Here is a 25,429-nt window from a genome sequence, read left to right as displayed (position 1 = left end):
GTTTTACAAAGTAGCTTTGGCTAGCCTGGAATTCATTATGTAGATTAGGCTGGCCTTGAATTCAAGGAGATCATCCTACCTCTACCTCCAGAGTGCTGAGCCAGCATGTGTGATCCTCACACTGCTTTCTTTTATAAACCAGGACTACCTATCCTGGGTGACACCACAGTAGGCTGGGTCTGTCCATTTCAGTCATTAGTCAAGAAAATGCCTCCACAGACTTGCCCACAGGCCGGTCTGATAGAAGTTTTCTTCTTTCTAAGCTTTACATTTTTTAAAAAAGCGCATATATATATATATATATATATATATATATATATATATATATATATATATATCCATAACAACTCAACTAAATTCAATGGCAGCTCCTCCTGTAAGACCCCCTAAAATGGGATGTTAAGCGTCCTGTGTGGATAATGCTCATAGTCAGTCCTTATGTAGTGGAGTGAATTTTGTTGCAGTTGAGTGAACAGTTCGCACTCCTTGGTTGTTGCTGGCAGCAACTCTACAGCTGGCTGCGTGTTTAAGTCCCACCGGCCCAAGAGCGCATCCTACATAGTTTGTCCCCAAGCAGCTCCCATATAGGGCAGGCTCCGCCCCTAGCCGTGGCCTCCGGAGCGGCGAGCTGTCTGGTCAGCTGCTGTGCCTGGACCAGCCCGCGGCTTTTCCTACCGCGCATGCTCTCCATTTCCTGCACTCGGAGTTTCCCCGCCCTTGATTGGCTGAGTCTGCACCCATTTCTAAGCCAGTAAAGCACAGCAGTCCGGGCTTTGTGGGACCCGGAACAAAGGGGATGCTCTGATTCTAATTTAGCTTGTAGGGTTCTGGGAAAGACGATGAAACGAGGATTCCTCGTGTTAGCGGGCAACATAACATGGCCGACATGTTATTTTACTTAATCTGTTTTTTAAACCTTTTGAGTTCCAGATTAGCAGGTGAGGCAGATGCAAGCCTCAAAGCTAGTGCTGGAGCTGATAACTAGGAGCCTGCTTAGGCTCCCCTCACGGAGGATGGGAGCATCACATCTAAGTTTTCTAGAGGAGCCCATTTGAACCCGAGTCACCTGCCCCGGAGTGAAATAACAGCGGGGGTATGAAGGTCTTGAGGGCAAAGTGTTCCACTGTGGTCGTTGGAGACCTCGAGGGTGACGAAGAGTAAGACAGCAAGTACTGAGGCAGAAGTTCAGGGTCCAGGAGGAAGGGTGGTCTGCGAATCTTGAGCTACCCTGACTGGGGCAGGCGGAAGACAGTTGACACTGGAGTTTTTGTGACCAGCAGGTGACTTTAGCTTACAGGTGGAGGCTTAGGGTTAACTGAATGAATTCACAGGAAGAGAGCCCGCTAAGAGGTCATTGATGCTGGAGGCTTTAAGCTCTTAAAAAAAAAAAAAAAAAAAAAGCCCGTGTCCTCACTTTTGATCCCCCAAGGGCTAAGTAAGATTAAATTGCTAACCTGTCGCAAAAATGCGAAAACTCCCTTTAGATATTTCAACCGATACAACGGCACTTCTGTCTAAAACTCCAACCAATACAATGACACTTCCTAAAACTCCTCGATCCTTTGTTTTCTTGGTACCCTAAATTTGCGTGGTTCAGAACGGGTGCTTAGAAACTTTTTGAAGTAACAGAAGTCCCTCAGCGTTCTCCACGGCCCTCTGCTTCTCAACAAGACCCATGGATTGACTAGCACGGGCTGTATGAAGCCAGATCCATGTGTTAAATGCTTGCGAAGCTCGTCTTTGGTACTCTATTCCTCGGATTCCATGAGAATGCTCTAAACGCTGCGATCTTGCTGGGTCTGACTGGGTCTAGCAGCCCGGGTTAGCGCGCCCAGCGGCTGGCCATTGACTTCAAAGCAGGGCCGCGCTGGGGCGTGGCCACCCAAGAGGCGGGGCCCAGACTTCCGGGCCCCGCCCCTTCGCGCCGTAGGCAGCTGCCAAACCCCGGTGCGCGGATCACGCGGGCCGGAGCCGCTCTGGGCATGCTCAGTGGCCTGGCAGGTGTGGCCGCCTAGCAACTCCAGGTCGGCCCCTGCCGAGGGGCGGGTGAGAGGGAAGTGGGCGGGGGCGCGGGCACTGTCGCTGGAGTGGCCGGCGGCCCGGGGCGCAGGCCTGGTGGGAGCCCCCGCGGGCCGGGCCGGGATGAGCTATGGCATCGGTCAAGGTGGCCGTGAGAGTCCGGCCCATGAATCGCAGGTGAGTGGGGCCTCCCGCCCCCCACCCTCGCCACACCCCAACCCCGGCTGCTCGGCTCAGAGGCTGATCTGGATTCCAATGGGACAAACCCCCTGACCCGCCTGGCAGTGCCAGTGGCCCTGGCGGTCCTGAGGGGCAAAGGTGTCCCGCGTTGAAGGGGACTCGGAGGGAAAGTGTTCTCGAGGCCGGGGAGATTTCCATGTACGGTCCCCATCCCAGAACGGGAGGCTTGCGTGTTCGCCCTTTCAAAAAACACCAAGGGACCACGTTCGTGAAGTGAAATACTTGGGGGTGGGGGTCATGGAAGTGTGAGGGGTTTCCTGAGCTGTTGTCAACACGCGCTCATTTGTGCCAACTCAAAAGTCCCCATTAATCATGCTACCCTTTAGTCCGGAGAGAGGTTTCAGGTCCTTGGACGTGGACCCAAGGTCTAAACAGTTAGTTAGCAGGTCATAAGGTTTACGTGGGGGATGAGGAAACTTCCAACAAAGTTTTGACTCCTTGAAGGAGAGTCACGTGCACTTGTTTGACTGATGCTAATGTTATGGGGGCACATTTAGTGTGTGACCTCTTAATTTTCCCACGAAGTAGGGCCTTGCAGCGTGACTGTCTTCACTGACTGAAAACCGTTTTCAGTGACTTCCTCAGGTCAGTTTAGAAAGCAGCTTTGAGAAAGTTAACTTTTGAGAAAGTTAAACGGGCTTAACTTCAGAGAAAGACGTACATGTAAGTGAATGTCCTCCAAGTCGACGGGCACAGGGCACACACAGCCATTTGTATTTATTGCTGTTTCGGTTCTTGGACATTTGACTTGCCATATGGCTGTTCTTCCTTAGTCATACTGTCAGTTTCTGAAGGTCAGTGTTTGTCGGTTCTGACAGCCAGGTAGTGCAGCAGCAGGTCACAAGACCAAAGATTTTATTGGGCTCGCCTGAATCTGCTTTTTAATCTTCAAGTAGAAGAACAATTATCATCCATTAAATATTAGCACTTTTGGAAGTCAGTGAGTTTTGCATGTGTGATTTTCAAGTTACCTCTAAAACTTTTAGGGAGTTTGACTGTGTGTGTGTGTATCTCAGGAAACTTTCTTCACACAACCCAGTCATACTAGATAAATAGACCCCCAAAGTCTTTTAAATGATTTGTTTTTCTTTTTTAAGGATTTACATTATAAAGAGTTTATTTCAGAACAATATAAACACATGCTAGAAAATAGTATCAGATAACTTTAGGAAACACTTATTAAATATGGGTGAATGATTGAATATGGGCGAATGTAAGTGCCTTGTAGGAGCCTATTGTCTAATTCGGGAAGGATGATGGGATTCATCAATCTGGACTCTGGATGGAGTGCTGCGAGTTCAGCGTCTTTTCAGTACAGGCCTTGCTTGAGTCCAGGCCTATGAAGGCAGGAAACAATCACAGAAGCCATATGATTTGAGTAGGCAGGCAGACAAGATCTGTGCCCATCGAGTAATGCTGGTGACGTCAGGACTGGGAACAAAAGGTAAGGGAGTGATCTAGACAAGGGGTGGAAATGGTAAGGTGGGGTAGATACACCAAGACAAGTATCATGGTAAAATTTGGTGACTTATTGCATGGGAAGGAGGAGGAATCAGGACAGTCCAAGAGTCCTTAGCTTAAGGGAGCTGAAAAGGTTTAGGCAGAGCAGATAATGAAGTTGAGAGCATCCTTAGTCATTCCAACGTGCATACAGTGAGTATGAGTTACCAACCCAGTGTTCCGACTGTGAGCGCTGCATGCTTGTTGAACTTGATCTTTAAGTGTGGGGAAAAGAACATCATGTTTTTGTTCCTGGTGGTTGGCGGGAATCCTGTTTAAGTCTGATGCATCCAGGATTATCATGTGGAAATCTATAGAGGAGAATGGGAGTCAGAGATTGGATGGCAGGATATGTCTATCCTTAGGATTCTAAGTAGAAGAAGGGCTTGCTATTGTGGAAATGAACGGGCGCAACACATTGTCCCGGCCGGGGCAGCCCTGTAGGCTGTGGTGGCTGTTGGTCAGAGGTGAGGATACTGGTAACTGTCCTAAGAGTAGTATCTGGAGCCAGCGACCTAGAAAATGGCAGTGAAGTGGAGAGATGCTAATGGCAACCTAAAGTATTTGACCTAATTCATAAGTTCTGCAAGATACAGTGATTGGAAATAACTGTTTTTATCTCTGCTCTAGGAACTTCATCTGTCAAGATTTAATATAAGATTTGTTTTAACCAAGATGTGCTTATAAGGAAGGTCTTTCTTTGTTGTAACAAATACATATATTTATTTATACCATCAGTGACTAGAATATAGAAAAGCTAGAGATTTGTTTAAACCATGACTGAAGTCATTCTATGCAGCATATAAAAATTATGGGTTCACTGTAAATGAGCCAACTTCAAGTTAGGAGGCTGACAAAAGTAAGATACACACACACACATACACACACACACACACACACACACACACACAGCAGGCTAGAGTGTATGTACGTGTGTGAGAAGGCTATGGTGACCCTGCTCTGCCTGTGTAGAACAGTTTATAACCCCGTCAGTGGTGCCTCTGCAGGAAGATGGATGGCAAGGATGCAGTTTTTCTTTTTCCCCTTTACTATTTGAATTGTCACATTCATGTATAATTATACAATTGATGATTAAAAACTTGGCTGTGTGATTTTAAAAAACTACTTGTAGCTATTGTCTCTGACTGGGAAGAGTTTTGGGTGATTGTTGGAGACAACTGAAGGAAACTGCTCTCTATCACCTATCTAATCTGTCTATAATCTATCAATCATCTATTATCTATATATCTATCTATCCATCCATCCATCCATCCATTCATCCATCCATCCATCCATCCATTCTTCCAAGTAAGAAAGTTTCAGGCTAGGCCGCCAATGGCAAAAAGAGGCCAGGAATGAAGTGCTCCTGGAATCTTCTGAAGAAGATTGGCCAATCTTAGTTTCCTTGGGTCCTGAGCCTTCTCAGCCCTCCGTCTTTCCTGAATGAACTTGATCCCAGTTATGATACGATGTTTATTTTTACTGCCTAGTGGTTTGTATGTTAGGGGTTCTGATTTCCAAATGCAGTGATCCTAATTTAGTACCTGACTTGCCCATTCCCTATTTTCTATCTTGTCTCTTTTTCTTTTGCCGCATTAGGTGTTGAACTCAGGAATTGTGTGTGCAATGCAGGTGCTATACCACTGAGCTAGAGTGTTAGTTGTCTTTATATTTTGAGACAGTTCCCCTACTTGTTTTGACTAGGTTGTCTAGTCTGATCTTAAATTCACACTGTAGCTCATGTGGGATGTCATTATGAGAGTATGCTGTATGTTTCTCTAGTAGGAACACCAAATCCTTGGACAACTTGTAGTAGTAGAGGCATATTTTTATGCTATCTTTTGCAGATTGGAGGCAATGCCTCAGTCTATTAAAATATCATACAGCGGGTGCCTTGAAAACAACAGATATTTATTTCTTATGGTTCTGGGTGCTGACAAGTCCAAGATCAAGGCACTGGCTGATAGGGTGTTTGAGGAAGGCACCTTTGCTCTGTCCTCATGTGGTGCAAGGGGCAAATTCCTTGGGTCTGTTTTATAAGGATGATACACCCATTTAGGGGGATTTTTGCCTTCCTGACTTAAAACCATGTCATTGGGGCTTGGGAAGGCACATGTATTGTCTGGAGCAAATAGCTGACTTGTCAAAAGGAGAAGCCATACTTTCAAAAAGAAATAAGCCACCAGTTGACACACAGTTCAGCTCATAATTGTTACGGGCAGAATTCTGTTATTTTATATATTGTATTCCTTTTGCTTAATGACTTCTTCCGTTGGTTTCACCTTTGTCCGTTATCTTATAGGTTCTATTTTTTTTTCCCTCTTTGTTTGAAAAGCTGACGAACTAAGCATGGTGGTTCATACTTGTAATCCCAGCCCTCTGGAAGTTGAGGCAGAAGGATTATCAGTGTGACTTTAGCCCAGGCCACAAGAATCAGATCATTTATTAAAATACCAACTTCTCCCACCCCACCCCCAAATATAAGAGAGTCAGATAAGGGACAAGATAATTAATTATATTTAGTAACTTTTTTCCATTTCTGGTTAATTTTCCTTCTTAGTTTTTTTCCTATTTTTTTTTTTTTTCCTATTTTGTTCGTAGTACTAGGCATTGAACCCAGGGCCTCACACATCTGAACAAATAATTCTGTCACTGAGCTACATTCCCAGGCCTCTCAGTGTTTTTGAAGTTTTCAGTCTCACTTTATTTTGAGCAGGTGCCCAGGCTGCTTTGAACTCACTGTGTAGTCCTTGCAGGCCTTGAACTTTCCATCTTTTTTACCTGTTCCTGAATAGCAGCCATGACTGATTTTTCTTGAAAATATTGATGACCCCTCAGGGCCTTTGACACTTTAGAAGAGTCAGAGCCTTTGGTTGCATTTAGCATAAATTTGAGTATGAACCTTAATTGCCAGTTTTCATGTCTGTAAGATGGGCTAGTAATTGTAGATACTTTTCTTGCAAAATCCAGGCTTCCTCTTGTTGACTAGTTCACAAGGAGAAACACATTTTAAGTTGTTGGTCTATAGATTAGTAAAAGGACTTCTGAAGTATTTACACACATTATATACAATTTACTATACTATTTTCTATTCAACATTATTGTATTATCTCATTCAGATGCTTGTAGTGGATGACTAGGTTAATCTCAGGTAGACTGATGAGTTGCAGTTGGCAGTGTGGCAGACAGTTTGGGAATCTAGTGATGGAGACAAGACGACGCCCTTTACTTGGTGCCTAGCCCAGAAGGGTCTCCATGAAGATGCACTGTGGTAGGGCTGGTGGTGTGCATGGGTGAGCACTTGCTTGGCATGTCCAAGGACCTGGGCTGCATCCATAGTAGTATTTCTACCACACATTCCTCCTCCTTCCTCTTCCTCTTCCTCCTCCACTTCCTTGTCTTATCATTATTACTACAATTTAATTCTTGTAACTTAAAAAAGTTATAAAAGGAACTCTTTGCTTAGTGCTGGACATGTGCCTACTTTGTGGCTGTTTCCTGTAACCTGTGATGCTCCCTAAGGCAGATCCAGCCTCTGCTTCCCCTTCTCTGCCTGGGGCTTAGCCTTCCTGTTTGCATCTCAGGTACAGTTTCTCCCCCCTGCCACTCAGTTCAAAAGAGAAGAAAAGAGTGCCTCTGGCTTTTGCTTGGGATCCATTCCTTTAGGGCCCAGCCAAGTCTTTCCCTTTCAAGATCAAGGTAAGATCCGAAAAAGGGTAGTTCCTGGTCAGCCTGGGCAGGTGGGTGAGTGGTAGATGGGAGGGAACCTGTCCAGACACTGGTCCCTGCCAGACTTGGAGTGAGTCTTATCGCTACCTTGGCAACCTCCTTTCTTCCTTACACCAAATGATAGGACTGACCCAGCCTTTTAGTCCCATCCCCCCTCTTTCTCTCTCTCTCTCTCTTTTTCTAGACAGGATCTCTTCTATCCCAGGCTGGCTTTGAACTTGCTATATAACTGAGGATGACCTTACACTGAGGCCCTCCTGCCTCTATTGCCTGAATGCTTTATTGTGGACTTATGCTTCCATGCCTTGTTTGATGAGGTGTTGGGGTGCAAACCCTGCTCTTCCTGCATGCTAGGCAAACACTATGGGCCTTTTGTCCTCACTGTATGGAGAGGAGACTAAGGCCTCTCAGATGACAGTGCTGGGCCGAGCTAGCTCTCCTTCCCTTCAGAGCACTGGTTACGGACACTTGCTGCCTGAGGGCTGTCAGATAGATGACAGAGTCTTGGGCTTTAGGGACTTAGTGGTCTGGTGGTTGTAGAGGCACAGATATTGAGACATCTAACAATAGTGATGCTATCCTCTTGCAGTTCAGATGGAGTATCTGTAGACTCTGGAGTCTTGGGGAGAGATTTCTGGGGTCACAAGCAAGTTCCCTGCTCTTTGGTAGCTGATATTGCAAGCCCTTTGTCTAGTTGAGGGTCAGGGACTCACAGAGGGAAACAGTCAGGCCACGGTCACACAGGGCATTGGGATTTCAGCCTGTGTATCTTATTTAAATGGTCTTCACATCTTGCTTAAAGTCCTTCCATTGTACAGAGACTCTGCGGAAGGGAGGGCATGGGGTGGCAGTGAGGTAGGACTAGATTTAGTGGGACAGGATTTTAACATAGGTTTGAGAATTTGTTGAGATGGAGAATGTTGGTTGTTCCGGCTTTTCTTTTAAGTTCAGAGTTCTGTGCTGTCAGTGGCCTTCTAAACTTTAAAATAAAATAAAAACATTCATTACTCAGCTGTCTTAAGCGTTTCCTAGGCCTCAGCTTGACCTGTAAGCACAGCTGTGGGGCATTTTCTTGATTAATGATTGATAAGGAAGGGCTTGGCACGCTGTGGGTGGTACCATCCCTGGGTATAGTCCTGGGCTGTGTAAAGAAGCAGGCAGAGTAGTAACCATGTAGAGCCAGCTAGTCACTAGCACCCCTGCTGCTTCAGCTCCTGCCTCCAGCTACATGCCTTGACTTCCTACTCTGATTTTCTTCAGTGATGGGGTGTGAGCTGAGACTTGTAAGATGAAATCAATCCTTTCCTCCCTGAGGTTGCTTTTGGTTGTGGTGTTTTATCACAGTAATAGAAACCAAACTAAGACAGATGCACCATACCCATAGAAGTGGAACTTAGGTTGTAAATCCCTCTACATTTCGTGAATCAGAGACGACTATTGCAAAGTTTTGATGTGCTTGCATACAGTTTGTTTCTCCTCTGTTACACACGCAGTTTTTATATTCTGAGTTTCATTGTTGTATGAGAGATTGTGAAGACCAGGCAGTGCACAGAAAGGTGAAAGAATCAAGGGTAACTGAAGGTTCAGGGCCTTGTTAGGTGGAAGAATGTGTATTCCAAGTGCGTGTGGGGCCGGGAGCTGGCTGGGCTCAGGAAAGTGTACAGTGGGGTGCGGATGGGGGGTGGAGGGCAGTAGGAACTGAGGTGAGTTTTTGGAGTTTTAGGCTTGAAGGATAGGTACTGGAAGGTGATGGTTGCTTTGGTGGAAGAAGCACCTGTCACCATAGTAAAGAAAGAAGAGGCAGGATGAGGGGCAGCATAGTTGTGTGGCCAAGACCAGAGTTCTTTAACAGGCTGACTGTGTCTCTTGTAAGGCTCAGTTTCTCTTTCTTTAAATTGTGATTTTTTTTTTTTTCTGGGTATGTTCTGGAGATAGCTGTAAATCACTGAGACAGTTGTGGGGGTGTCATAAACACATTTTATAATAATACTGAATTGCCTTTGGCCTTTAAAACCTTTACTTTCATTGTTTAATGGGCAGGCATGTTATGGTTTGCATTAGAAGCATGCCTGCAGGCTTGCATTGTGTATACTTCCTGTCTAGCTGGTGGCACTGTTTTGGGAGGCCATGAAACTTTTAGGAGGTGAGGCCTAGGTGCTTGAAGTGGGTCACTACTGTAGACCTTTACAACCTTTAACTGAGCTGTTCATCTGTGTCCTCCTTGACATGACAGAGTGAGACCTTCTGAAACCATGACTGGGAGTGAGCTCCTCTAATCTGTGTCAGGTAAGCTGATCACAGAGACTGAAAAGGGGGTGAATACAGATGCTGTTTGCTGGTGGTCCTCCTATTTCCAAAATGATTTCCAAAACACATGGGGATTTCTCTACAAGCACATAATGTAGAACATTGTCCTGGCTCTGTGGGCTGTTCTTTGCATTTTGTTTACGTAATTAATAAGAACTCTTACTTGGGCTGGGGAGATGGATCAAATCGAAATGGTGCTTGCTGGGCCTTAGCAACACTAGTGAGCTCCAGCTTCTGCGAAGACAGTCAAGATCCTCCACGTGTACATACTTAATCACATGCACAAGCACCCTCACCCAGTACATACATGATCACAAAACACAATGTACAAAAATTCTTAGGGCTCAGTAATTTTTAAGATTATAAATTTTTAAGATTATATCTCACACCATTGGAGATCTGTGCCGACAAATATGTTGTGTAGGTTGTTGGGAGGAAGGTGAAGAAGAATCGATAGAGTGTTTGTTTGGCATAGCCTCATATTCGCAGTAAGTGAATAAATCCTCGCTACTGCTGCTTCCTCAGGATTTCAGTCATCACACAGGGAGGCAGCAGTGACCCCATGCTGGCTAGTTTTATTTTAAATCCACACAAGTTATCTGAGAGGCGGGAACCTTGATTGAGAAAATTTCTCCAGAAGATTGGGCTGTAGACAAGCAGGTAGAGCATTTTCTTAAGCAGTCCAGCCCATTATAGGTGGAACCGTCCCTGGGCTGCTGGTCCTGGATTCTATAAGAAAGCAGGCTGAACAAGCCAGTAAGCAGAACCTCACTGTGGCCTCTATGAACTCCCGCCTCCAGGTTCCTACCCCATTTGATTCCCTGTCCTGTTTTGCTTCAGTGATAAACTATGGTGAGGAAGTGTAATCAAAGAAACTGTTTCCTCCCTAATTTGTTTTTGTGTATGGTGTCTCATCCTAGTAATGATAGCTCTAAGACAGACCACCTAGTGTAGAGAGGAGGGAGGATAACGGAGTAGTCTGCCCAGCTGAGGTCTGGGTTGGAGATTAGGTCTGGTTGGAAAAGAAGGAGTAGGAAGTGAGGTAGGGCTCAGGAAAAGGACTGTGGAGGGAGGGAATGAGGGGTCAGGAAGAGGAGTGGGGCATAGGAGAGCTGGGTTCCTGTTCCTGGGCTGGTCCTGAAGCTTCCCTCCTGCTCTGAATCTGCTGTGCCTCATCAGGGCATAGTGGAGGACTCAGGCGAGGCAGAGCAGAAGTGTTTGTCTTAGGAAGGAAGGAAGGAAGGAAGGAAGGGAGAAAGAAGCCCATGTGGGAGCTGTGGGGACAGTCACATGAAGAAGGATAAAGGGACAAGAGAGGGTATGGATGAGGGCCTGCTGAGATAGAAAGGTCTCAGGTGGTTCATGGGAGCCAGGATACTTCCCCGGGCCACTATGGCAGTGGTGCTGTGTTGCTGACTGCTTGGAGCACATGAATGGGTGTGCTGTGTCTTAGGAGCTTGACAGGAACCTGAGGATGTGAACAATGATGTGAAATAAGACATTTCAGAACTAGCACACTATTCTCACACTTACTGAGCAGGAGTAGTAAATGTGCTTTGAAAACTTAAACATATTTGGGACTATACTTCACTGCTAACAGGCTGTGTGTATGAGAGAGAGCAAGTGTTCAGGTACTTACAGGGTGAGAGTCAGCATGTGCGTGTCTTTCTGTTAGAGGAAAAGGGAGGGATAATTTACAGGCATTCAGTCACCTGATAGAAAGAAGTTGGGTCCGAGGATGGATTATGATAGACACCGTTATTTTATTAGTTTTTCCTGGCTAGTTTAGAAGCTTTTTATCGGTTTTCAGCTTTTTGTACGAAGATATAGCCTCACTGACACCCAAGAAAAGGAACATGTTAATTCTGCCTACTCCTGCATCCAGAGGGAGGGTGTGACAGTGCTGTGTGATACCCATCCAGCTCCTACTGGCTTCTGAGGCTTGCATTCATCCTGACTTTGATGCCTCTGTCACGCTCAAGTGATGAAAGCGTAGGCAGGGGAAGAACCCATCCTGGCAGTCTGTCCTGGCTAGCTAGGATTCTGTCACCTATTCATGACAGTCCAGCAAGGCTCCAGACTCCCCTTCACTCGTTTGCTGGTGTTTGCCTGAGCCACTTGTGTTTGTGAGCCACTGTGTCTTCCATCAGTGAGTACATTTATTATTCATTGTTGCTGTCCAGTGGAGGCAAAGTGTATTTCTATGATCAGCAAACTATTCTTAGACCCTTGGAGTCCATTTCAGTGAGGCATGTGGAATTTAGAATACTTTGAGAAGCTTTGTAATGGTCTTCAGAGTGGACTATTTCTGTTCACTCATTGATCTGCTAGGAATTCTAAATCTGACATCATCAGTATTTGATATAATCCTTACCAATTCTGTCATTAGCTCAGGCTTAGAACACTGAGGATCAGAGTGGGATCCTGACTCCATGCCACTTCCTCCAGGAAGCTGTTATCACATGACACATCACACAGAATTTCCAGCTTCGTAGCTGTTTCTGTCTTCTGACAGTCTGTATTTGTGCCCGTGTGGGATGTATTCCTGATGTCTGTCCCTCCTTCTTATGAGAGCCACAAGAACCAGGGCCCATATGGGTCTTGTTTGCATCTCCTCAGGGCTTACAAAATGTACAGGCCGACTCGGACACCAAGGCTTGTCACATTAATGTGAGCCTCCTCATACCCTGTGTACATCTTTACTCAGTGTGAATACCTGCAGGAACCAGGGATCCATGGCTCCCGTCTTGGTAGATCATGTTGCTGTCTGTGAGGAGGAACGGGACTGTATTCTTTATGGGTGTCAGAAAGAGTGTAAGAGGTCTGGAGAAGCCTGGTTAGGGATCACAGCTGCCACAGCCCCATTGTTTATTACATCGATTATGTGAAATTTGCACAGCTACTTGCATGCTTTAATTCCCACCTATTAAGGTCCAGTGTGTACTGTGCTTAACTGAAACATAGTTTATGGGATGGCATATTCTTGTCCCTTCCTTAGAAGAGTGTTTTAGTTTTAAGCATGCACTCTACAACTCCTTACCTGCCATCCCCTTGACAGTAATGTCACACTGGACGGAGCTCAAAAGCTGAGAGAAGCATAGTGCTGCGCAGTAGACTTGATCTGTGCTTTGCTGACTTCTTCACGCTTCCTGGTCGGCCACCAGTCTAGGGTCACATGTTCCGCAGTTGACCCCTGTTCATACTTAGACCTGGGCCTTCATGACCTTATCATCTCTCTTTAATTTTGCACGAGGATTTAATTTTTTTAGGAAGACGTATTTTTTTTAAAATTTCTAAGTACATTGTAGCTGTCTTCGGACACACCAGAAGAGGGCATCGGACCCCATTTTACAGATGGTTGTGAGCCACCATATAGTTGCTGGGATTTGAGCTCAGGACCTCTGGAAGAGAGCAGTCAGTGCTCCTAACCACTGAGCCGTCTCTTCAGCCCAAAGGATTAATTTTTTTTTTTTTTGAGAATTTCACACACATGTAACAATGTATTTGATCCTGTTCCTTTTCCTCTTCTCCCATTCCAACTTCTCCTGTGTCTCTCTACATACCTTCTCAAATTCAAATGCAGACATACTCACATGTTTGTAAAGCCTATTGAGTCCATTGAGACTTTCCAGTATGCACACGGGGTAGGACTGACCTCTGGGGCATAGACAACCTGTCAGGGGGCTCGTCTGAAGAAAATGGACTCTTCCATTAGCAGACTTGGGCTGCCTGCAGCTTCACAGATGGGGTGGGACTTTGTGAGCCCTTCTGTCCATACTGGAATGTTGATTGGTGTTGTCCAGGACTGGCCTCTGGTACAGGCAGCCATACCGCTGAGCTCTCATGGATGCAGCACCCTAGTCACATCCAGAAGACTTCTTCTCAGACATCCTCTGGCTTTTATCTCCCGATGCCTTTCTTCTGTGATGTGTCTTGGGCCTTAGAGGTAGGGTTGTACTATAGACGTCTTGTTTCGGGATGGGCACTCCATAGTCACAAATGCTCCACACTTGGACCAGTTGTTGTCTTTAGTAATTTTGTCCACTGCATAAAGAAGCTTCTTCGGTGAGGAGTGAGAGTGGACTTGATCTACAGCTCCAAGGGTAAGGATTAGAAGGCCATGGAAGAGGTCATCAGATTATGAGCTGATAGGAAGCTATCTTCTGTGTCTGATCTCTTTAGCTACAAGGTCTTAGATGACCTTCATAATTTAATTTAGGGCAATCTATCAGAATGATCCTCAATTTGTGTTTTGGTGGTATTTTTAATGACTAACTCCATTTAATATATTTTGGCAAGAGCGCCATATAAGTGATTTTGTACTTTTCCTGTAGTGTTTGGGCAGCCTGCATATTACTGTGTTTTATTACCGAGAGTGCCGACTTTGATTACCTGTTAGCATATCATCTAGTTGGTCTCTGCACTAGTAACATTTTATTCTTTTCTTTATAATTAGTAAATATCTTGAGAGAGAGAGAAACTTGTGTGTGAAAGGATTCTGACCAGTTCACTTCAGAATTCCACCTCCTTCCCACAAAGTTCTCCTAATAAAATTGTTGTGAATGAAGTCCATTTCTGCCAGAGTGGAAAAGGATTTTCGTGCTATTTGAAATGAGGGTTTTGAGCTTTGGAAGGCTGCTGCTGATGTTGAGAACTGAGTGCTTGTACCTACCTGGCAAGGCAGTTTCCAGCTCAGTGCATGCTGCTGCTTTCTCCTCACAGCTCCTTCGTTAGTTAGAGAAGAAGGTATCTGTGACCTCCCAAACCACATGACCCACATGCTGCAAACCAGAAGTGTCACGAAATTCCTGTCTAGAGAGGTTGCTAAGATGTGAACTTTGAACGTGACTGTGCCACATTGCGTGTCGCCATTCTTTCCCCTTGGAGGCTGGCGCTGAGCTGAGGGGCAGGAGAAAGGCTCTAGGAGGACAAACTTAGGAGAACACTAAAGTTCTGTGAGTTCAGGGATCAGGGCCCACCACGGGGTGCTGCTCTCCTGAGCTCGCTGCCCCTGGCCCTCTGGGCCCTGTGAGATCTCCCAGCAGTGTGCCTGCTGAGTCTCATTTTCAGAAGCCCAGTGATCCTGTTCATCACGTCTGGAGTCAGGATCCTGGGAAGGGGACTCGTCCCTCCGGAAACTTCTAAGAGAAAGTGATTTAAAGCGATGAAGACTAGCTCAAAAGTGAAAAATGCCATGCCGTTGAGACAAACATTAGAAAACTAGATTCTGGACTGGGATGGCTCTGCAGTTCAAGGCATTTGGCACAAGCCCTGACTGATGGGGATCTCTGTCCCCACATGCTTATAGTAGCCGTGCATGCTTCCACACTGTACACAGAAATAAGAGTTAGAAGAAGGATAGGTGATTTTCCCCTTTTCTAATGATGTTGTCTTCATGTGAGCTACTGTGACTTCATCAAAGAGGACAACTGGGAGAATGCTTATTGTTAATGAGTATGCTTGCTTCCACATAACATGCCTTAAATAATATACTTTGTTTCTTTCTGTAATATTTTTAGCTGTTCATTTTGAACTATTGCAAAAATTAGCAGAGTTCTCATGTGTGACTCATAATACCATAGCACGGGATCGGAACTAGGAAAGTGATACTGTATTCTTGGTGATAGGACCACTTAGTTTAGATTTCTCAGGTTGTTCAAGACCTTTATTCTGTCCCGGTTCTAGTCCAAGGTTTATGGCATTTGGTTGTCATGTAAAACGTCTCCTTTTGCTGTCATTTCTACTGACTTTGCCTTCCCTGGCATATGTTAAGACTAAGAATGGGAGCTGGAGAGATGGGTCAGTGGTTAAAAGCACTGACTGCTCTTCCCGAGGTCCTGAGTTCAAATCCCAGCAACCACATGGTGGCTCACAACCATCTGTATTGACATCTGGTGTCCTCTTCAGGCCTGTAGTCATACTTCCAGGTGGAACACTGTATACATAATAAATAAACCTTAAAAAAAGAACATAACAATGGATGGCTTTGTTGGCTCTGTGGATTGGGAACTGCTCTTCCTTTAGTGGAATGTAGATATGCTTTGTTGACTGGTTCCTTGTATCTAGAAAGCAGTAAGGGCTGGGACTGGGCTCAGGGTGTGTCCAAGGTTGGCTTTAGGCAGAATTAAATAATTCTAATGCAGAAGCCAAACTTTGTGCCTTCAGGCGCAATGAAAACCTGGAGCAGTTTTCCATGAGAAAGACTGTCTGAAGAGAGGCTAAAAGGAACAGTTTCTTGCTTTAAAGTTAGAGAAGTTGAGGGCCTTTTGCAAGAATTAGTTTTAGAATTTGAATGTCTTGAATAAAACACACTCTCCTAAGCTGGCCTTTTAAAGCAGGCCACTGCTGCAATTCCTGCTCAGCAGGTGCTTCCAGTTCCTGCCTCCTGGAGCCCTGACTTTTACTTCCTGGGCTGGTGGGAGGATGCTAAAGGTAGTGAGAGGGTGGAGGAGCCACTCCTGGGCTGCTAGGTTATGGAACCTGCACCGGCATTCTCCTTGCTTTGGTGGGAGCCAGTTCCATGGTTCTATGTGCCTGCAGAGTAGACAGGCCACAGTACTTACTGACCGCAGGTCACTTTCCAGTGACAGTTCACACTGTGAAGGGACATTGTTTGTGTTCTCTGAACTCAATGTCTAGAAGGATGGAGCTTCTCCACTCTTATTTTATCTGCTGGGGGGCGTCCCCTCCCCAGATATGCACTCACTACACTCCTTTCCTCCTCAGAGTTGTGCTGAGTTATTTCCTCAGTGTGAGACCTCTGTTACTCATCAAAGGTACCATCCCCATCCCGGTTTTTTCTGTCGTTCTCTCTGCTTTTTCTCCCTGTAGCTCTTGCCATAATCTGGGACCTTGCCTATTTTTCTTAGTGGTGTATTATCTGGATCCTCCAAGAGCATTGGGGATGTTTCTGTGTTCTTGGATTATAGTTCTTATATCTGGCCCGTATGCAGATGTTCACATTTGGAATGAAACAGGGAGCCTGGGTTATTGAAATCTCTGAAATTTCAGATATTGGCAGGAATTATGCCTAAAGCAAAGATGCAGACAGACTGCGGTGCAGGTCAAACAGATCATCTCTCTGTGTGATGCTATCTGCCAGCTGCTGTCTCGGCCCCGGGTGGAGGGCCTGCTGCCATGGCGGTGGCTGCAGGACATGGGTTTGGGTTCTGGCTCTGCCAGTTGCTCATTTTCCATTATTTTAGTTCTCTGGGCCTCAGGTCAGTCTTCTGACATTCATGTCTAATAATCTGCTGCTTTCTTTCTTCTCTTCCAATATTACTATGGCAATAGGATGAGGCAGATGATTGACACATACAATCACCCCGTTATGACAAGCTCAGCTAATGGCTGTTTAGTTCACGGACCCAAGTGTCAGATGTGTTGATTTCTGTTCTAGGTGTTGGAGACAAGTTGAACAATCCCAACAAAGTTTTTGGGAGGAGAGGAATCTTGACCAGTGTTCTATGGGATAGAAAGGTCCCAGCAAGAGAGGTCTTGCATTCACTGGGTCTTTGAGTGTGTCTGAGTGTAGAGCTCTGCTCTGGGTTTGCAGATTCATCGGCGATGCTGTTCCCTAGGAACTTATGTGCTCCTGTCAGGCTGTCAGAAGTGCAGTCTGAGCATAGACATGAGTGAGAGGTTCTGGTGATCACATTAAAGACTAAAGAGGTAGCTCAGTGATAGAGTGCACATCCCCAACACAAAAACACGAAGTAAAAAATGGATGAAATAAAATGGATGAAATAACTTTAGTGATACATTTAACCTAATATATTCAAAATGTCATCTCAATATGCAATCAACACAAACATCAACAATGTTTGACTTTTTAAAAAGTCTGAAATCTGGCATGTTACATTTACAGTCTAACTTGATTTCAGCAGCACCTTGTAGCTGCCATACTGGGATTGCAGGCCTAGAGGGAGCACAGGGTCACACGCAATGACAGGCAGTGAGAGCGCTGCACAGAAGACAGAAAAGGGCTGGAGACACGTGGTCATCTGCGAACCACTCCTGGTTGTCCTCATGAGGGGTGGGAGGTCAGGGGAGTAGGAAGACTGTCTGGGAAAATGTTCTAGGCAGATGTAGAAGGAGGGTGTATGGGATGTGGCAGTGGGTAGAGGAGGCCAAAGGGATGAGTCAGTGAGGTAGGGTGTGTGCAGACATGCAGGGTTTACCAACCCACAGTAAGATTTTAGGCTTTGTATGCATTATGGAAGGGTGAACTTGGGATAGCCTGATCTAAGTGCTGTCTAAAGGTTACTTGGAGCTCTGCTTGGGAACTACTAAGGGACCTAGAAAAGATGTCGGAAGACTTGAGGACAAGGTGAAGGTGTGTGAAGGTCAGTCAGCCAGCACCCCAAGGACACCTACAGGGTGCAGAGTATTATGTTAGGCACTGTGAACATAGTGGGCCTGGCTCCTGTCCTCAGGAGCTCATGTTAGCTGAGTAGCAGAGAGACTGGGTAGGGGAGCAGAGGGAGGAGGAAAATAGGATTCTGCACTGTCCTCTGTCTGCTTATTTTAGGCGCAGTTCTTGCCAATATCTGAAATTTTAGGAATGTTGATCATCCCAGTTCCCATTTTTACTCAGAACTTTAATACTTGTTTACATGCCAAGTCCAAGGACTGTAATCTGAGAACAGGTTAGAAATGGCCCCAGTGCTCATGGACACCCCAGCATTCCAGTGCCATCTGGCTGAGGTAGTTTTTTGCTTGCCTGATCACAAGGCTAGAGTGTCAGGAAAAGGCATGAACTTAGGTGACCTCTGTGTTCCGTCTAGCACTGAGATTAATGGGTGTTTCTCTGCTGCTGCTAGGCAGCTAGTGAAGGTGAGGTGCAGAGACAGGCTGACTTTATGACTTCTGATGAGGTCAGTGGCCCAGTGCTAGAAGGAAGGGGCTTAAGAACATCCAGAGGCAGGCTTTCCCTGAGAGGACCCTGTTTACAGTTTACCTTGCTTTGTGCACTGATCAGTAACAAGTAACTGAGATCGGCGCCTTTCCTGCTGACACAGAAAATGAGCTGTTGAGTCAGGAGGATTAGTATTCACTCCTTTGTGGAGCACTAAGTGCCACTTGACTGTCTGATTTGAACTCAGCTGAATTCCTTGGTCTTGATTTTGAAGAGTCAGGTTTTTGTTGTCTTGTGCTTTGCTTTTGCCATCTTTCTCCTCTGCCTTGACTCCTGTGAGGCAGGCACCACTGATCCGTAACAGACGAAGCTGGGCTATTTTCCCTACCACATCCCTTAAGCCTTTGAAACATATTCCTAGCTAGCAATTTGCTCAATTGATTGCTTGATTCATTATTTACAAAGTATTTGCACACGGTAGTGTGGTGGCAGGCCGCTGACTAGGCCAGCAGTTCTCCGTTTGGGTTTGGGGGTCTCTGATGCCAGTAGCATTTATTGAATAGACTGGAGAGATGACTCGGCATTTAAGAGAACTGTGCTCTTCCAGAGGACCTAGGTTTGATTCCCAGCACTCATATGATAGCTCCCAACCCTCTAGAACCTTCAGTTCAGAGAATCTGATGCCTCTTCTCTGGATACCCATGCACATAAAATAAACCAGTGAGAAATAATTATTGAAGAATCCAAAGAGCTTTCTCTTTTATGGGCTTTTACAATTTGTTGTTACCAAATTAGAAATTGAATAAAAATTCTCAATACAGGAAATGTTAATGTATATTAACATATTTTGATTAACTACCAGAAATATGAAAAAGAAAAAAAGGAAAATAACACACTGGCATCACTATGAAATTAAGTTTAGCATTGCAGAGTCCCTCCCATGGTATCCAAGCTGGGTATAGCCCCTATGTTTTTTGTTGTAGGCCCTGTGGTAGTCAAAGCTTTTGGTGAATGTGAAGACTCACTGGGGTTTGGAATATCAGGGAAAGTATTTGAAGGGAAAGCTCAGAGCCAAGGTGTGGTTGGCTAGTGAGGATAATTGTAGTTGGAGAAGGGCATCTGGTATGTGGCCCAGAGGCCTTGTTTATAGACCTGAAAGAATTCATGGCTGTTGCCCTACTTCCTACTGTGTGCAATAGATGCTACCTGAACCTAGATTTCTCTGTGTGGGTTTGGTATGCTGTAGTTTTACTGCCTTGTTTATAAGCACATGTGGCTGTTCTTTTCTCAATGACTTGAAGGAAGCTAAGGGCCTCTTTCTGTTGGAGAGCTTCCTGTTTCAAGTGCTGAGTTGAGTCTGTCAAGGTCTGCAAATGTAAGCAGGGGAACTCTGAACCTTGAAGGAGTCTCAGTAAGAAGCTTCCCAGTGCAGAAAAAGGCAGGCTGAATTAAAATGCACTAGTAATCATCCAGGACTGGAAAGGTGACACCAGAGGTGAGGGCCTGCGTGATCCACAAGTAGAGCTGCTCTTCTGATGTCATCCTCTTATCTCAAGATGAGACCTCTTGGCCCAGGCAGTCACTGCCTTTGCTTTGTGTATTGCCTCCTCCTTCGAAATGAGGTCCAATTAGAGGTGAAACTGTGTCACTGGATGCAACCCGAGACTTCCTTCACCCTCGTACTGTTGGCCTAGGGCGGGCCCTGCCTCATACTGTTGGTTTTATAAGCTTTGTTCAGTAGATTCATTTCTTCTGCCCCTAAGCGGTGGCAGTGTATTTACTTTCAAGGAATCTGGGATAAGTTAGGGAGCATGAAGAACCTGCTAATATTATCTGGGGTTCAGCTTCATACTGTAGAATTTGTCTCTTTGGGGCATCAGAAAGTGAAGATAATGTCAGAGGAATGAGAGTTGGGGACACAGGGCACTGTGGAGAGGTACAGGAAGGGAGAGAGGGAAGGAGGAGTCTGGGGCTTAAAGGAGGGAAGGAGGGATGAGAGGGGGAAGGAGAGAGGAATTTATAAGGCACCTCCCTCTCATTAGATCAACTTTAATAAATCTTAAATGAGAAATTAGGAAACTTGACACAGTCAAACAGATTTCCCTCCAGTCAGGTTACATTACGTTTTATTTTGTTGAAAGTTTAGTTTATCAGCCCGTTTTCAGTGCTCCCCCTGCCTTCATGGCATTGTGGTGGGGAAAATAACCTAACAATGTCCCCATGTGGTGGTGTGAGACCTCCAGACCCCCTCCGAAAGCAGCTCCTTCATGATGGACATTCTTCCCAGACTGGCATCCTCTATCTCCTGGCCTGTGTGTTCTGCCCCAGCCTTATCTGGGAGTGAGGCTGGGAGACTGGAGTGGATTGAGTTAGACCTTAGAGAGCCGAGCTTCACTTCGGGGAGATACCTCCAAACTGTACTCTCGTTGTCCCCTGAATCCCCCCTCATGTTTCCAAAGAAACCAGAATTCCAGATTCTTGTGTAAAATCTTCTGATTTTGAAAATGCAGACACTGGCAGCAGTAGGGGATTTTTGGCAGTAGCATTCCGAGGCCAGGAGGATATTTTCAGATTTCTGGTGTAGATTGGCTGCCTAACTCTCCTCTCCTTTGTTTGGTTTGTTTACGTTCCCAGTCTCCTTTGGCCATCTCCTCTCTCCTGTCTCTTATTGGGCTGTCAGTATTCTGGGCTGTGATCTGAGTGATCTTTGTTTGCCCATTGGCTTCTTGCTCATGAGCAGCCTTGAACTCAATACAGTGCTTAGACCAGCCATGAAAACACACAGAGCTAGAAGTTGGAGTTGGGGCAGTAGCAACCTGGGCCTTCTCCAGACCCAGCTCTGACAGGGCTCCTTTGAGCTCTGCTGGAAATCTGGAGGGTTTTCCTCAGAGCACTCATATCCCATTAGCTCAAACCAAGGGGGCAGATCATTCCAGACCTGTCCCCCTCTTACAGCTGAACAGTCCTTTAGGCACTGATTAGAGGTCAAGTACCTGGAGCTGATTCAGGTTCTGAACCTTTGGCCTCACAACCCTGCACCGCCCTTGTGAAACATGCTTTCTGTTGAGGGTTCTGGCTTGGTTCTTTTCCTAGTGTCTCATCTGGTTTCCCCTCCTATCTGGTTTCTTTCAAGACTCATTCTAGTTTGTTTTCCTCTCCTGTGTCTATTGGTTAAGGCATAGGCTGTCGTTCTGAGGATATTAATAGGTGAGTAGAGAAACAAAGTTAGGTCACTGAAGCATAATTCTCCTAGCTAGTGTCTCTACCTCCGTCAGGTTTAATAGGTTTGGGTGCAGCCTAGTGGGTGTAGAAAGCCCTCCGCGCATTCTTGTGCATGACAGAGGAGGGGGCCTGGGAGAATTCCTTGCTGCTGTTTTGTGGGTGAGTGCCACATATGGTTTGGTCAGCCTTGGGTTGTGCTCAGTAGTCACAGGGCTTTCTCACGATCCACATAACCAGCAGAGAGCTGTTGTTTTTTTTTTTTTTTTAAAATCAAGCAGTGCCTGTTCAGACTGAGGAAGGCCCCTAGCTGGGTTTGAAGTGCAAAGCCTCTGTTGGAAAGGAATTTCCTGGTGACCTGCTCTTTGGTATAAAATCATGATCACATTGCTGTCTTAGACCAACTTTGCTTTACTGACCACTCCCCCACCTCCCACCCCCAACCACAGCAACAACAACAGTAAAAGACAGGCTCTCTTTAGTTTAGCTTCCCAGGCCTGGGTGAGGTGAGGTTCCTCCAGCCTCTAAGGCTTTACCTTTGTGCCCGTCTGCTAGTGCCCATGCTGAGTCATGTGGGCTCTTGAGGGGGATCTTAATTATGTCCTTCGACCCATAGGGCCTTCCTTGAAAATGGGAAGCAGGTATTTGTCCATTGCTCCAGTCTACCTGCCTCTGGCTACTGAACTTTCTAGTCTAAAGCAGGGGGCTTTACGGCTGTCCTCTGGGAAGTAGCTGAGGACAAAACAAACTACATGGCATGCTCTTCACACCATGAACTTAGAAAAACCAGATGTAGTTTCTAAATTTTTAAAAAGTGGAAGAATCCTGATGTTGCTAATAATCTGTTTATGAACCGTGGCTTCTCAAGTGTGTGGGTGAAGATAGAGCTTTTCATACCCAGAGTTTCTGAAGCTTTTATAAATCAGCTATATAACCTCATTTCTGTAAGATCTGGGAAAACAGGTAAAATCTGCTCTTTATATAACCGACATTTTAACCCATTTAGGGAAAAGGTTGCGATAAAATGAATCTCCCTTTTGGCTTGGGGGCTCCCAGTGGGCAGGACAGGGCAGGGCAGGGTTTTGTTGTTTTGTTGTTGTATTTGCTAGAATATCTATAGAACCTTAGTTGTTATGGATACAGATTAGAAAAGAACTATTTGTGGAGTAAATAGATCTTGACTTAATGATCAAAATCAGCATCAGTCTGGTGTCTGCTGTCTGCTTGGCCTTGTGATACTGATTTTATGTTTTGTAAATGTACAGTGGCATAGCTTACTAGCCTCACAATCGCTGTGTAAAGGTGTGTAATGGGATTCTGTCAAAGCCGCCATGCACAAGAGACATTGAAACTTCAGCTACATTAGGCAGTATGTCCAAAGGCCCAAAGCTGTTGGGAGTCAAGATTTCAACCCAGCTCCATCCCCTTGCTTCACCACATTTAAACCATTTTTGCTTGGCACTGTGACTAGGAGGCATTTTGCTTGACAGAGAGATTACAGGAGGCCAGGATTGCACCGTTCTCCACTGTGACTGGAAGTGAAGAGCCCATCAGTTAAGTCTGAACCAAGGTCACCGCCTCTTCCTGCAACAGCGCTTGGTGGAGGATGTGGAAGGGACCAGTCTTCTTTCCACTGTGTCTCCAACAAAAAGACGTGTTAACAGAATGTGTTCTAGCATATGGATTCATCTAGAAGAGAGTTATAGGAGTCAAACAGATGAAAGTACAGAGCATCCATTTTTGTGTTTCTCATGCTCTTGTATCTGGAACCTTTGGGAGTGGAATAGTTACTATCTGACCACAAGCATTAAAGATGTTTATAAGTGTATACCACTTCTTTTAAATTCTCCCTTTGCAAAGGAGTTTGCTGGTTGTATGTTTTGGGGAAACATGCCATAGAGTGGGCATATGTAATTCCTTGCCCCTCTTTCCCTGTCTTATCTCTTTTGAGGCACTGTCATTTGTAGCCCAGGGTAGCCTCCAATTGGCTGTGCAGCAGGGGATGTCCTTGAACTCCTGGCTCTCCTCCCTGGATCCCACAAGTGCTGAGATTATGGGCCTGCTTCATCACACTGCTTACACCTCCTTGTTGATCATGTGTTCTGTGGCTGCAGAGAAGACAAGGTTTCCTGTGCTTAGTTCTAGTGTCAGGTTCACAGTGCTGCTTTCTGGGAAGATGATGAGTTTCCTTCCTGCTCTTTGGAGTCAATGTCTGCCATGTTAACTGATGATGTGGGGAAAATGCATCAGCATTTAACAATTTAAAATGGATACTGAAGCTAGGAACTTGCTGATCATACTTGAGTTCACAAATAATATCTTGTTTTCAGTTAGCTGCTTTGTCCATTCTTTTATTCCATTGAAGCTTCCCTCTGAAGCTGTGGGGATGTTTCCTAGAGTCTCCTAGCTGATTTCTGAGATGGAGGATGGACCAATCTTATGTATGCTGTGTCTTTTCTGTACATACAGACTTATCTGTCATAAAGCTTAACTTACAAAGAAATTCAAAGCAACAACTGATACTACAAAAGAGTGCAGATAAAATGTCATACTCCAGTAAAAGCTATGTGAATATTCTCTTCCTGCTGAAAGAGACAAGACAAACACACCACCATGTATTCAGACTGCAGTCCAGTTCAGCCGGAAGATGCAGGTAAAAGGCACACAGTATGAAGAACGCTGGGTGGGGATTATGACATATTAAAAAATACACTACCGTGTCTCATCCAAGGAAGTTTCCAGGCAGATGGGTTCACCCCACAATCAACAGGTCTGATGCGTTAGTGCTGTGGCACGTCCTAGAACCTCACATGGAAGATACTGGCTGTTGGAGTCAAGTTGCATCAAGAATGTGCCCTGAGAAGAGACACGTTAATGTGCTCTACAGGGTAAGTCAGATGGAGGAGAGAGTATCATCCAGACTGAAGGACCAGTGAGTCCTTGTGAGCCTATCACTCTCATAGGACAGTGTGGAATGGGGCAGCTGGGGACTTCTGGGTTATATGGTGGGAGGTGAAGCTAGTTTGTTTTCTTGGGTCCTGTCCAGTGCTCGATACCTATGTCAGAGGGCTTATGCCCACTGAGTGCTCAGGGAGCCTGCATCACATAGCATCCTCCTTTAGGAGGGTGTGTGTGTGTGACTCAAACCAGGGCTATTGGCTTTGCTGTCAGAAACCTCAGATGTTTTTTCTTTCTAGAATTGGCTGGTAGTTTGGGCCACATTAAGATGGAATGAGACAACCCTGTAGCACACAGAACAGCCAAGAAGTTGCAGTGAAGCAGATAGGTTTGGCAGAGTCTCATGGTCATTGAGGAGGACATGGCAGATCAGCTAGGGCAGCATGTTCCAAAGCAGGCGGGCCCTGGGATCTCCCAGCTGGCTGGCTAATCAGATAGCTTCCCAGGACTCTGAGTAGGACAGAGAACTTTTGTTGGTTTCTGTTGAGACTGTGCAGATGACTCTGCTGACCGTCAGGCCCAGGGCTCTGCAGGTTGGGCCCTGTTACCATGAACACTCTCCAACCCTTTCTGCATGCTCTGTGGAGACTTTTGCTCACC

General features: G+C 45.6%; 1 protein-coding gene across 2 annotated transcripts in view; it reads left to right on the top strand.

Annotated features, from left to right (window-relative positions):
* Nucleotides 1–2,057: 2,057 nt before the first annotated feature.
* KIF16B (kinesin family member 16B) overlaps nt 2,058–25,429 on the top strand; it is a 249,667-nt gene continuing 226,295 nt past the window's right edge. For both annotated transcript variants that reach the window (XM_080931299.1, XM_080931298.1), the window contains exon 1: nt 2,058–2,196. In XM_080931299.1, the coding sequence (XP_080787425.1) occupies nt 2,150–2,196 (47 nt within the window). In that variant the 5' untranslated portion in view covers nt 2,058–2,149. The remainder of the gene's footprint in view (nt 2,197–25,429) is intronic.

The sequence above is a fragment of the Micromys minutus genome, assembly GCF_963924665.1.
Source record: "Micromys minutus genome assembly, chromosome: 17".
NCBI lineage: Eukaryota > Metazoa > Chordata > Mammalia > Rodentia > Muridae > Micromys > Micromys minutus.
The sequence above is the reverse complement of the archived record's forward strand: the minus strand, read 5'-3'. Positions and strand labels throughout refer to the sequence as shown.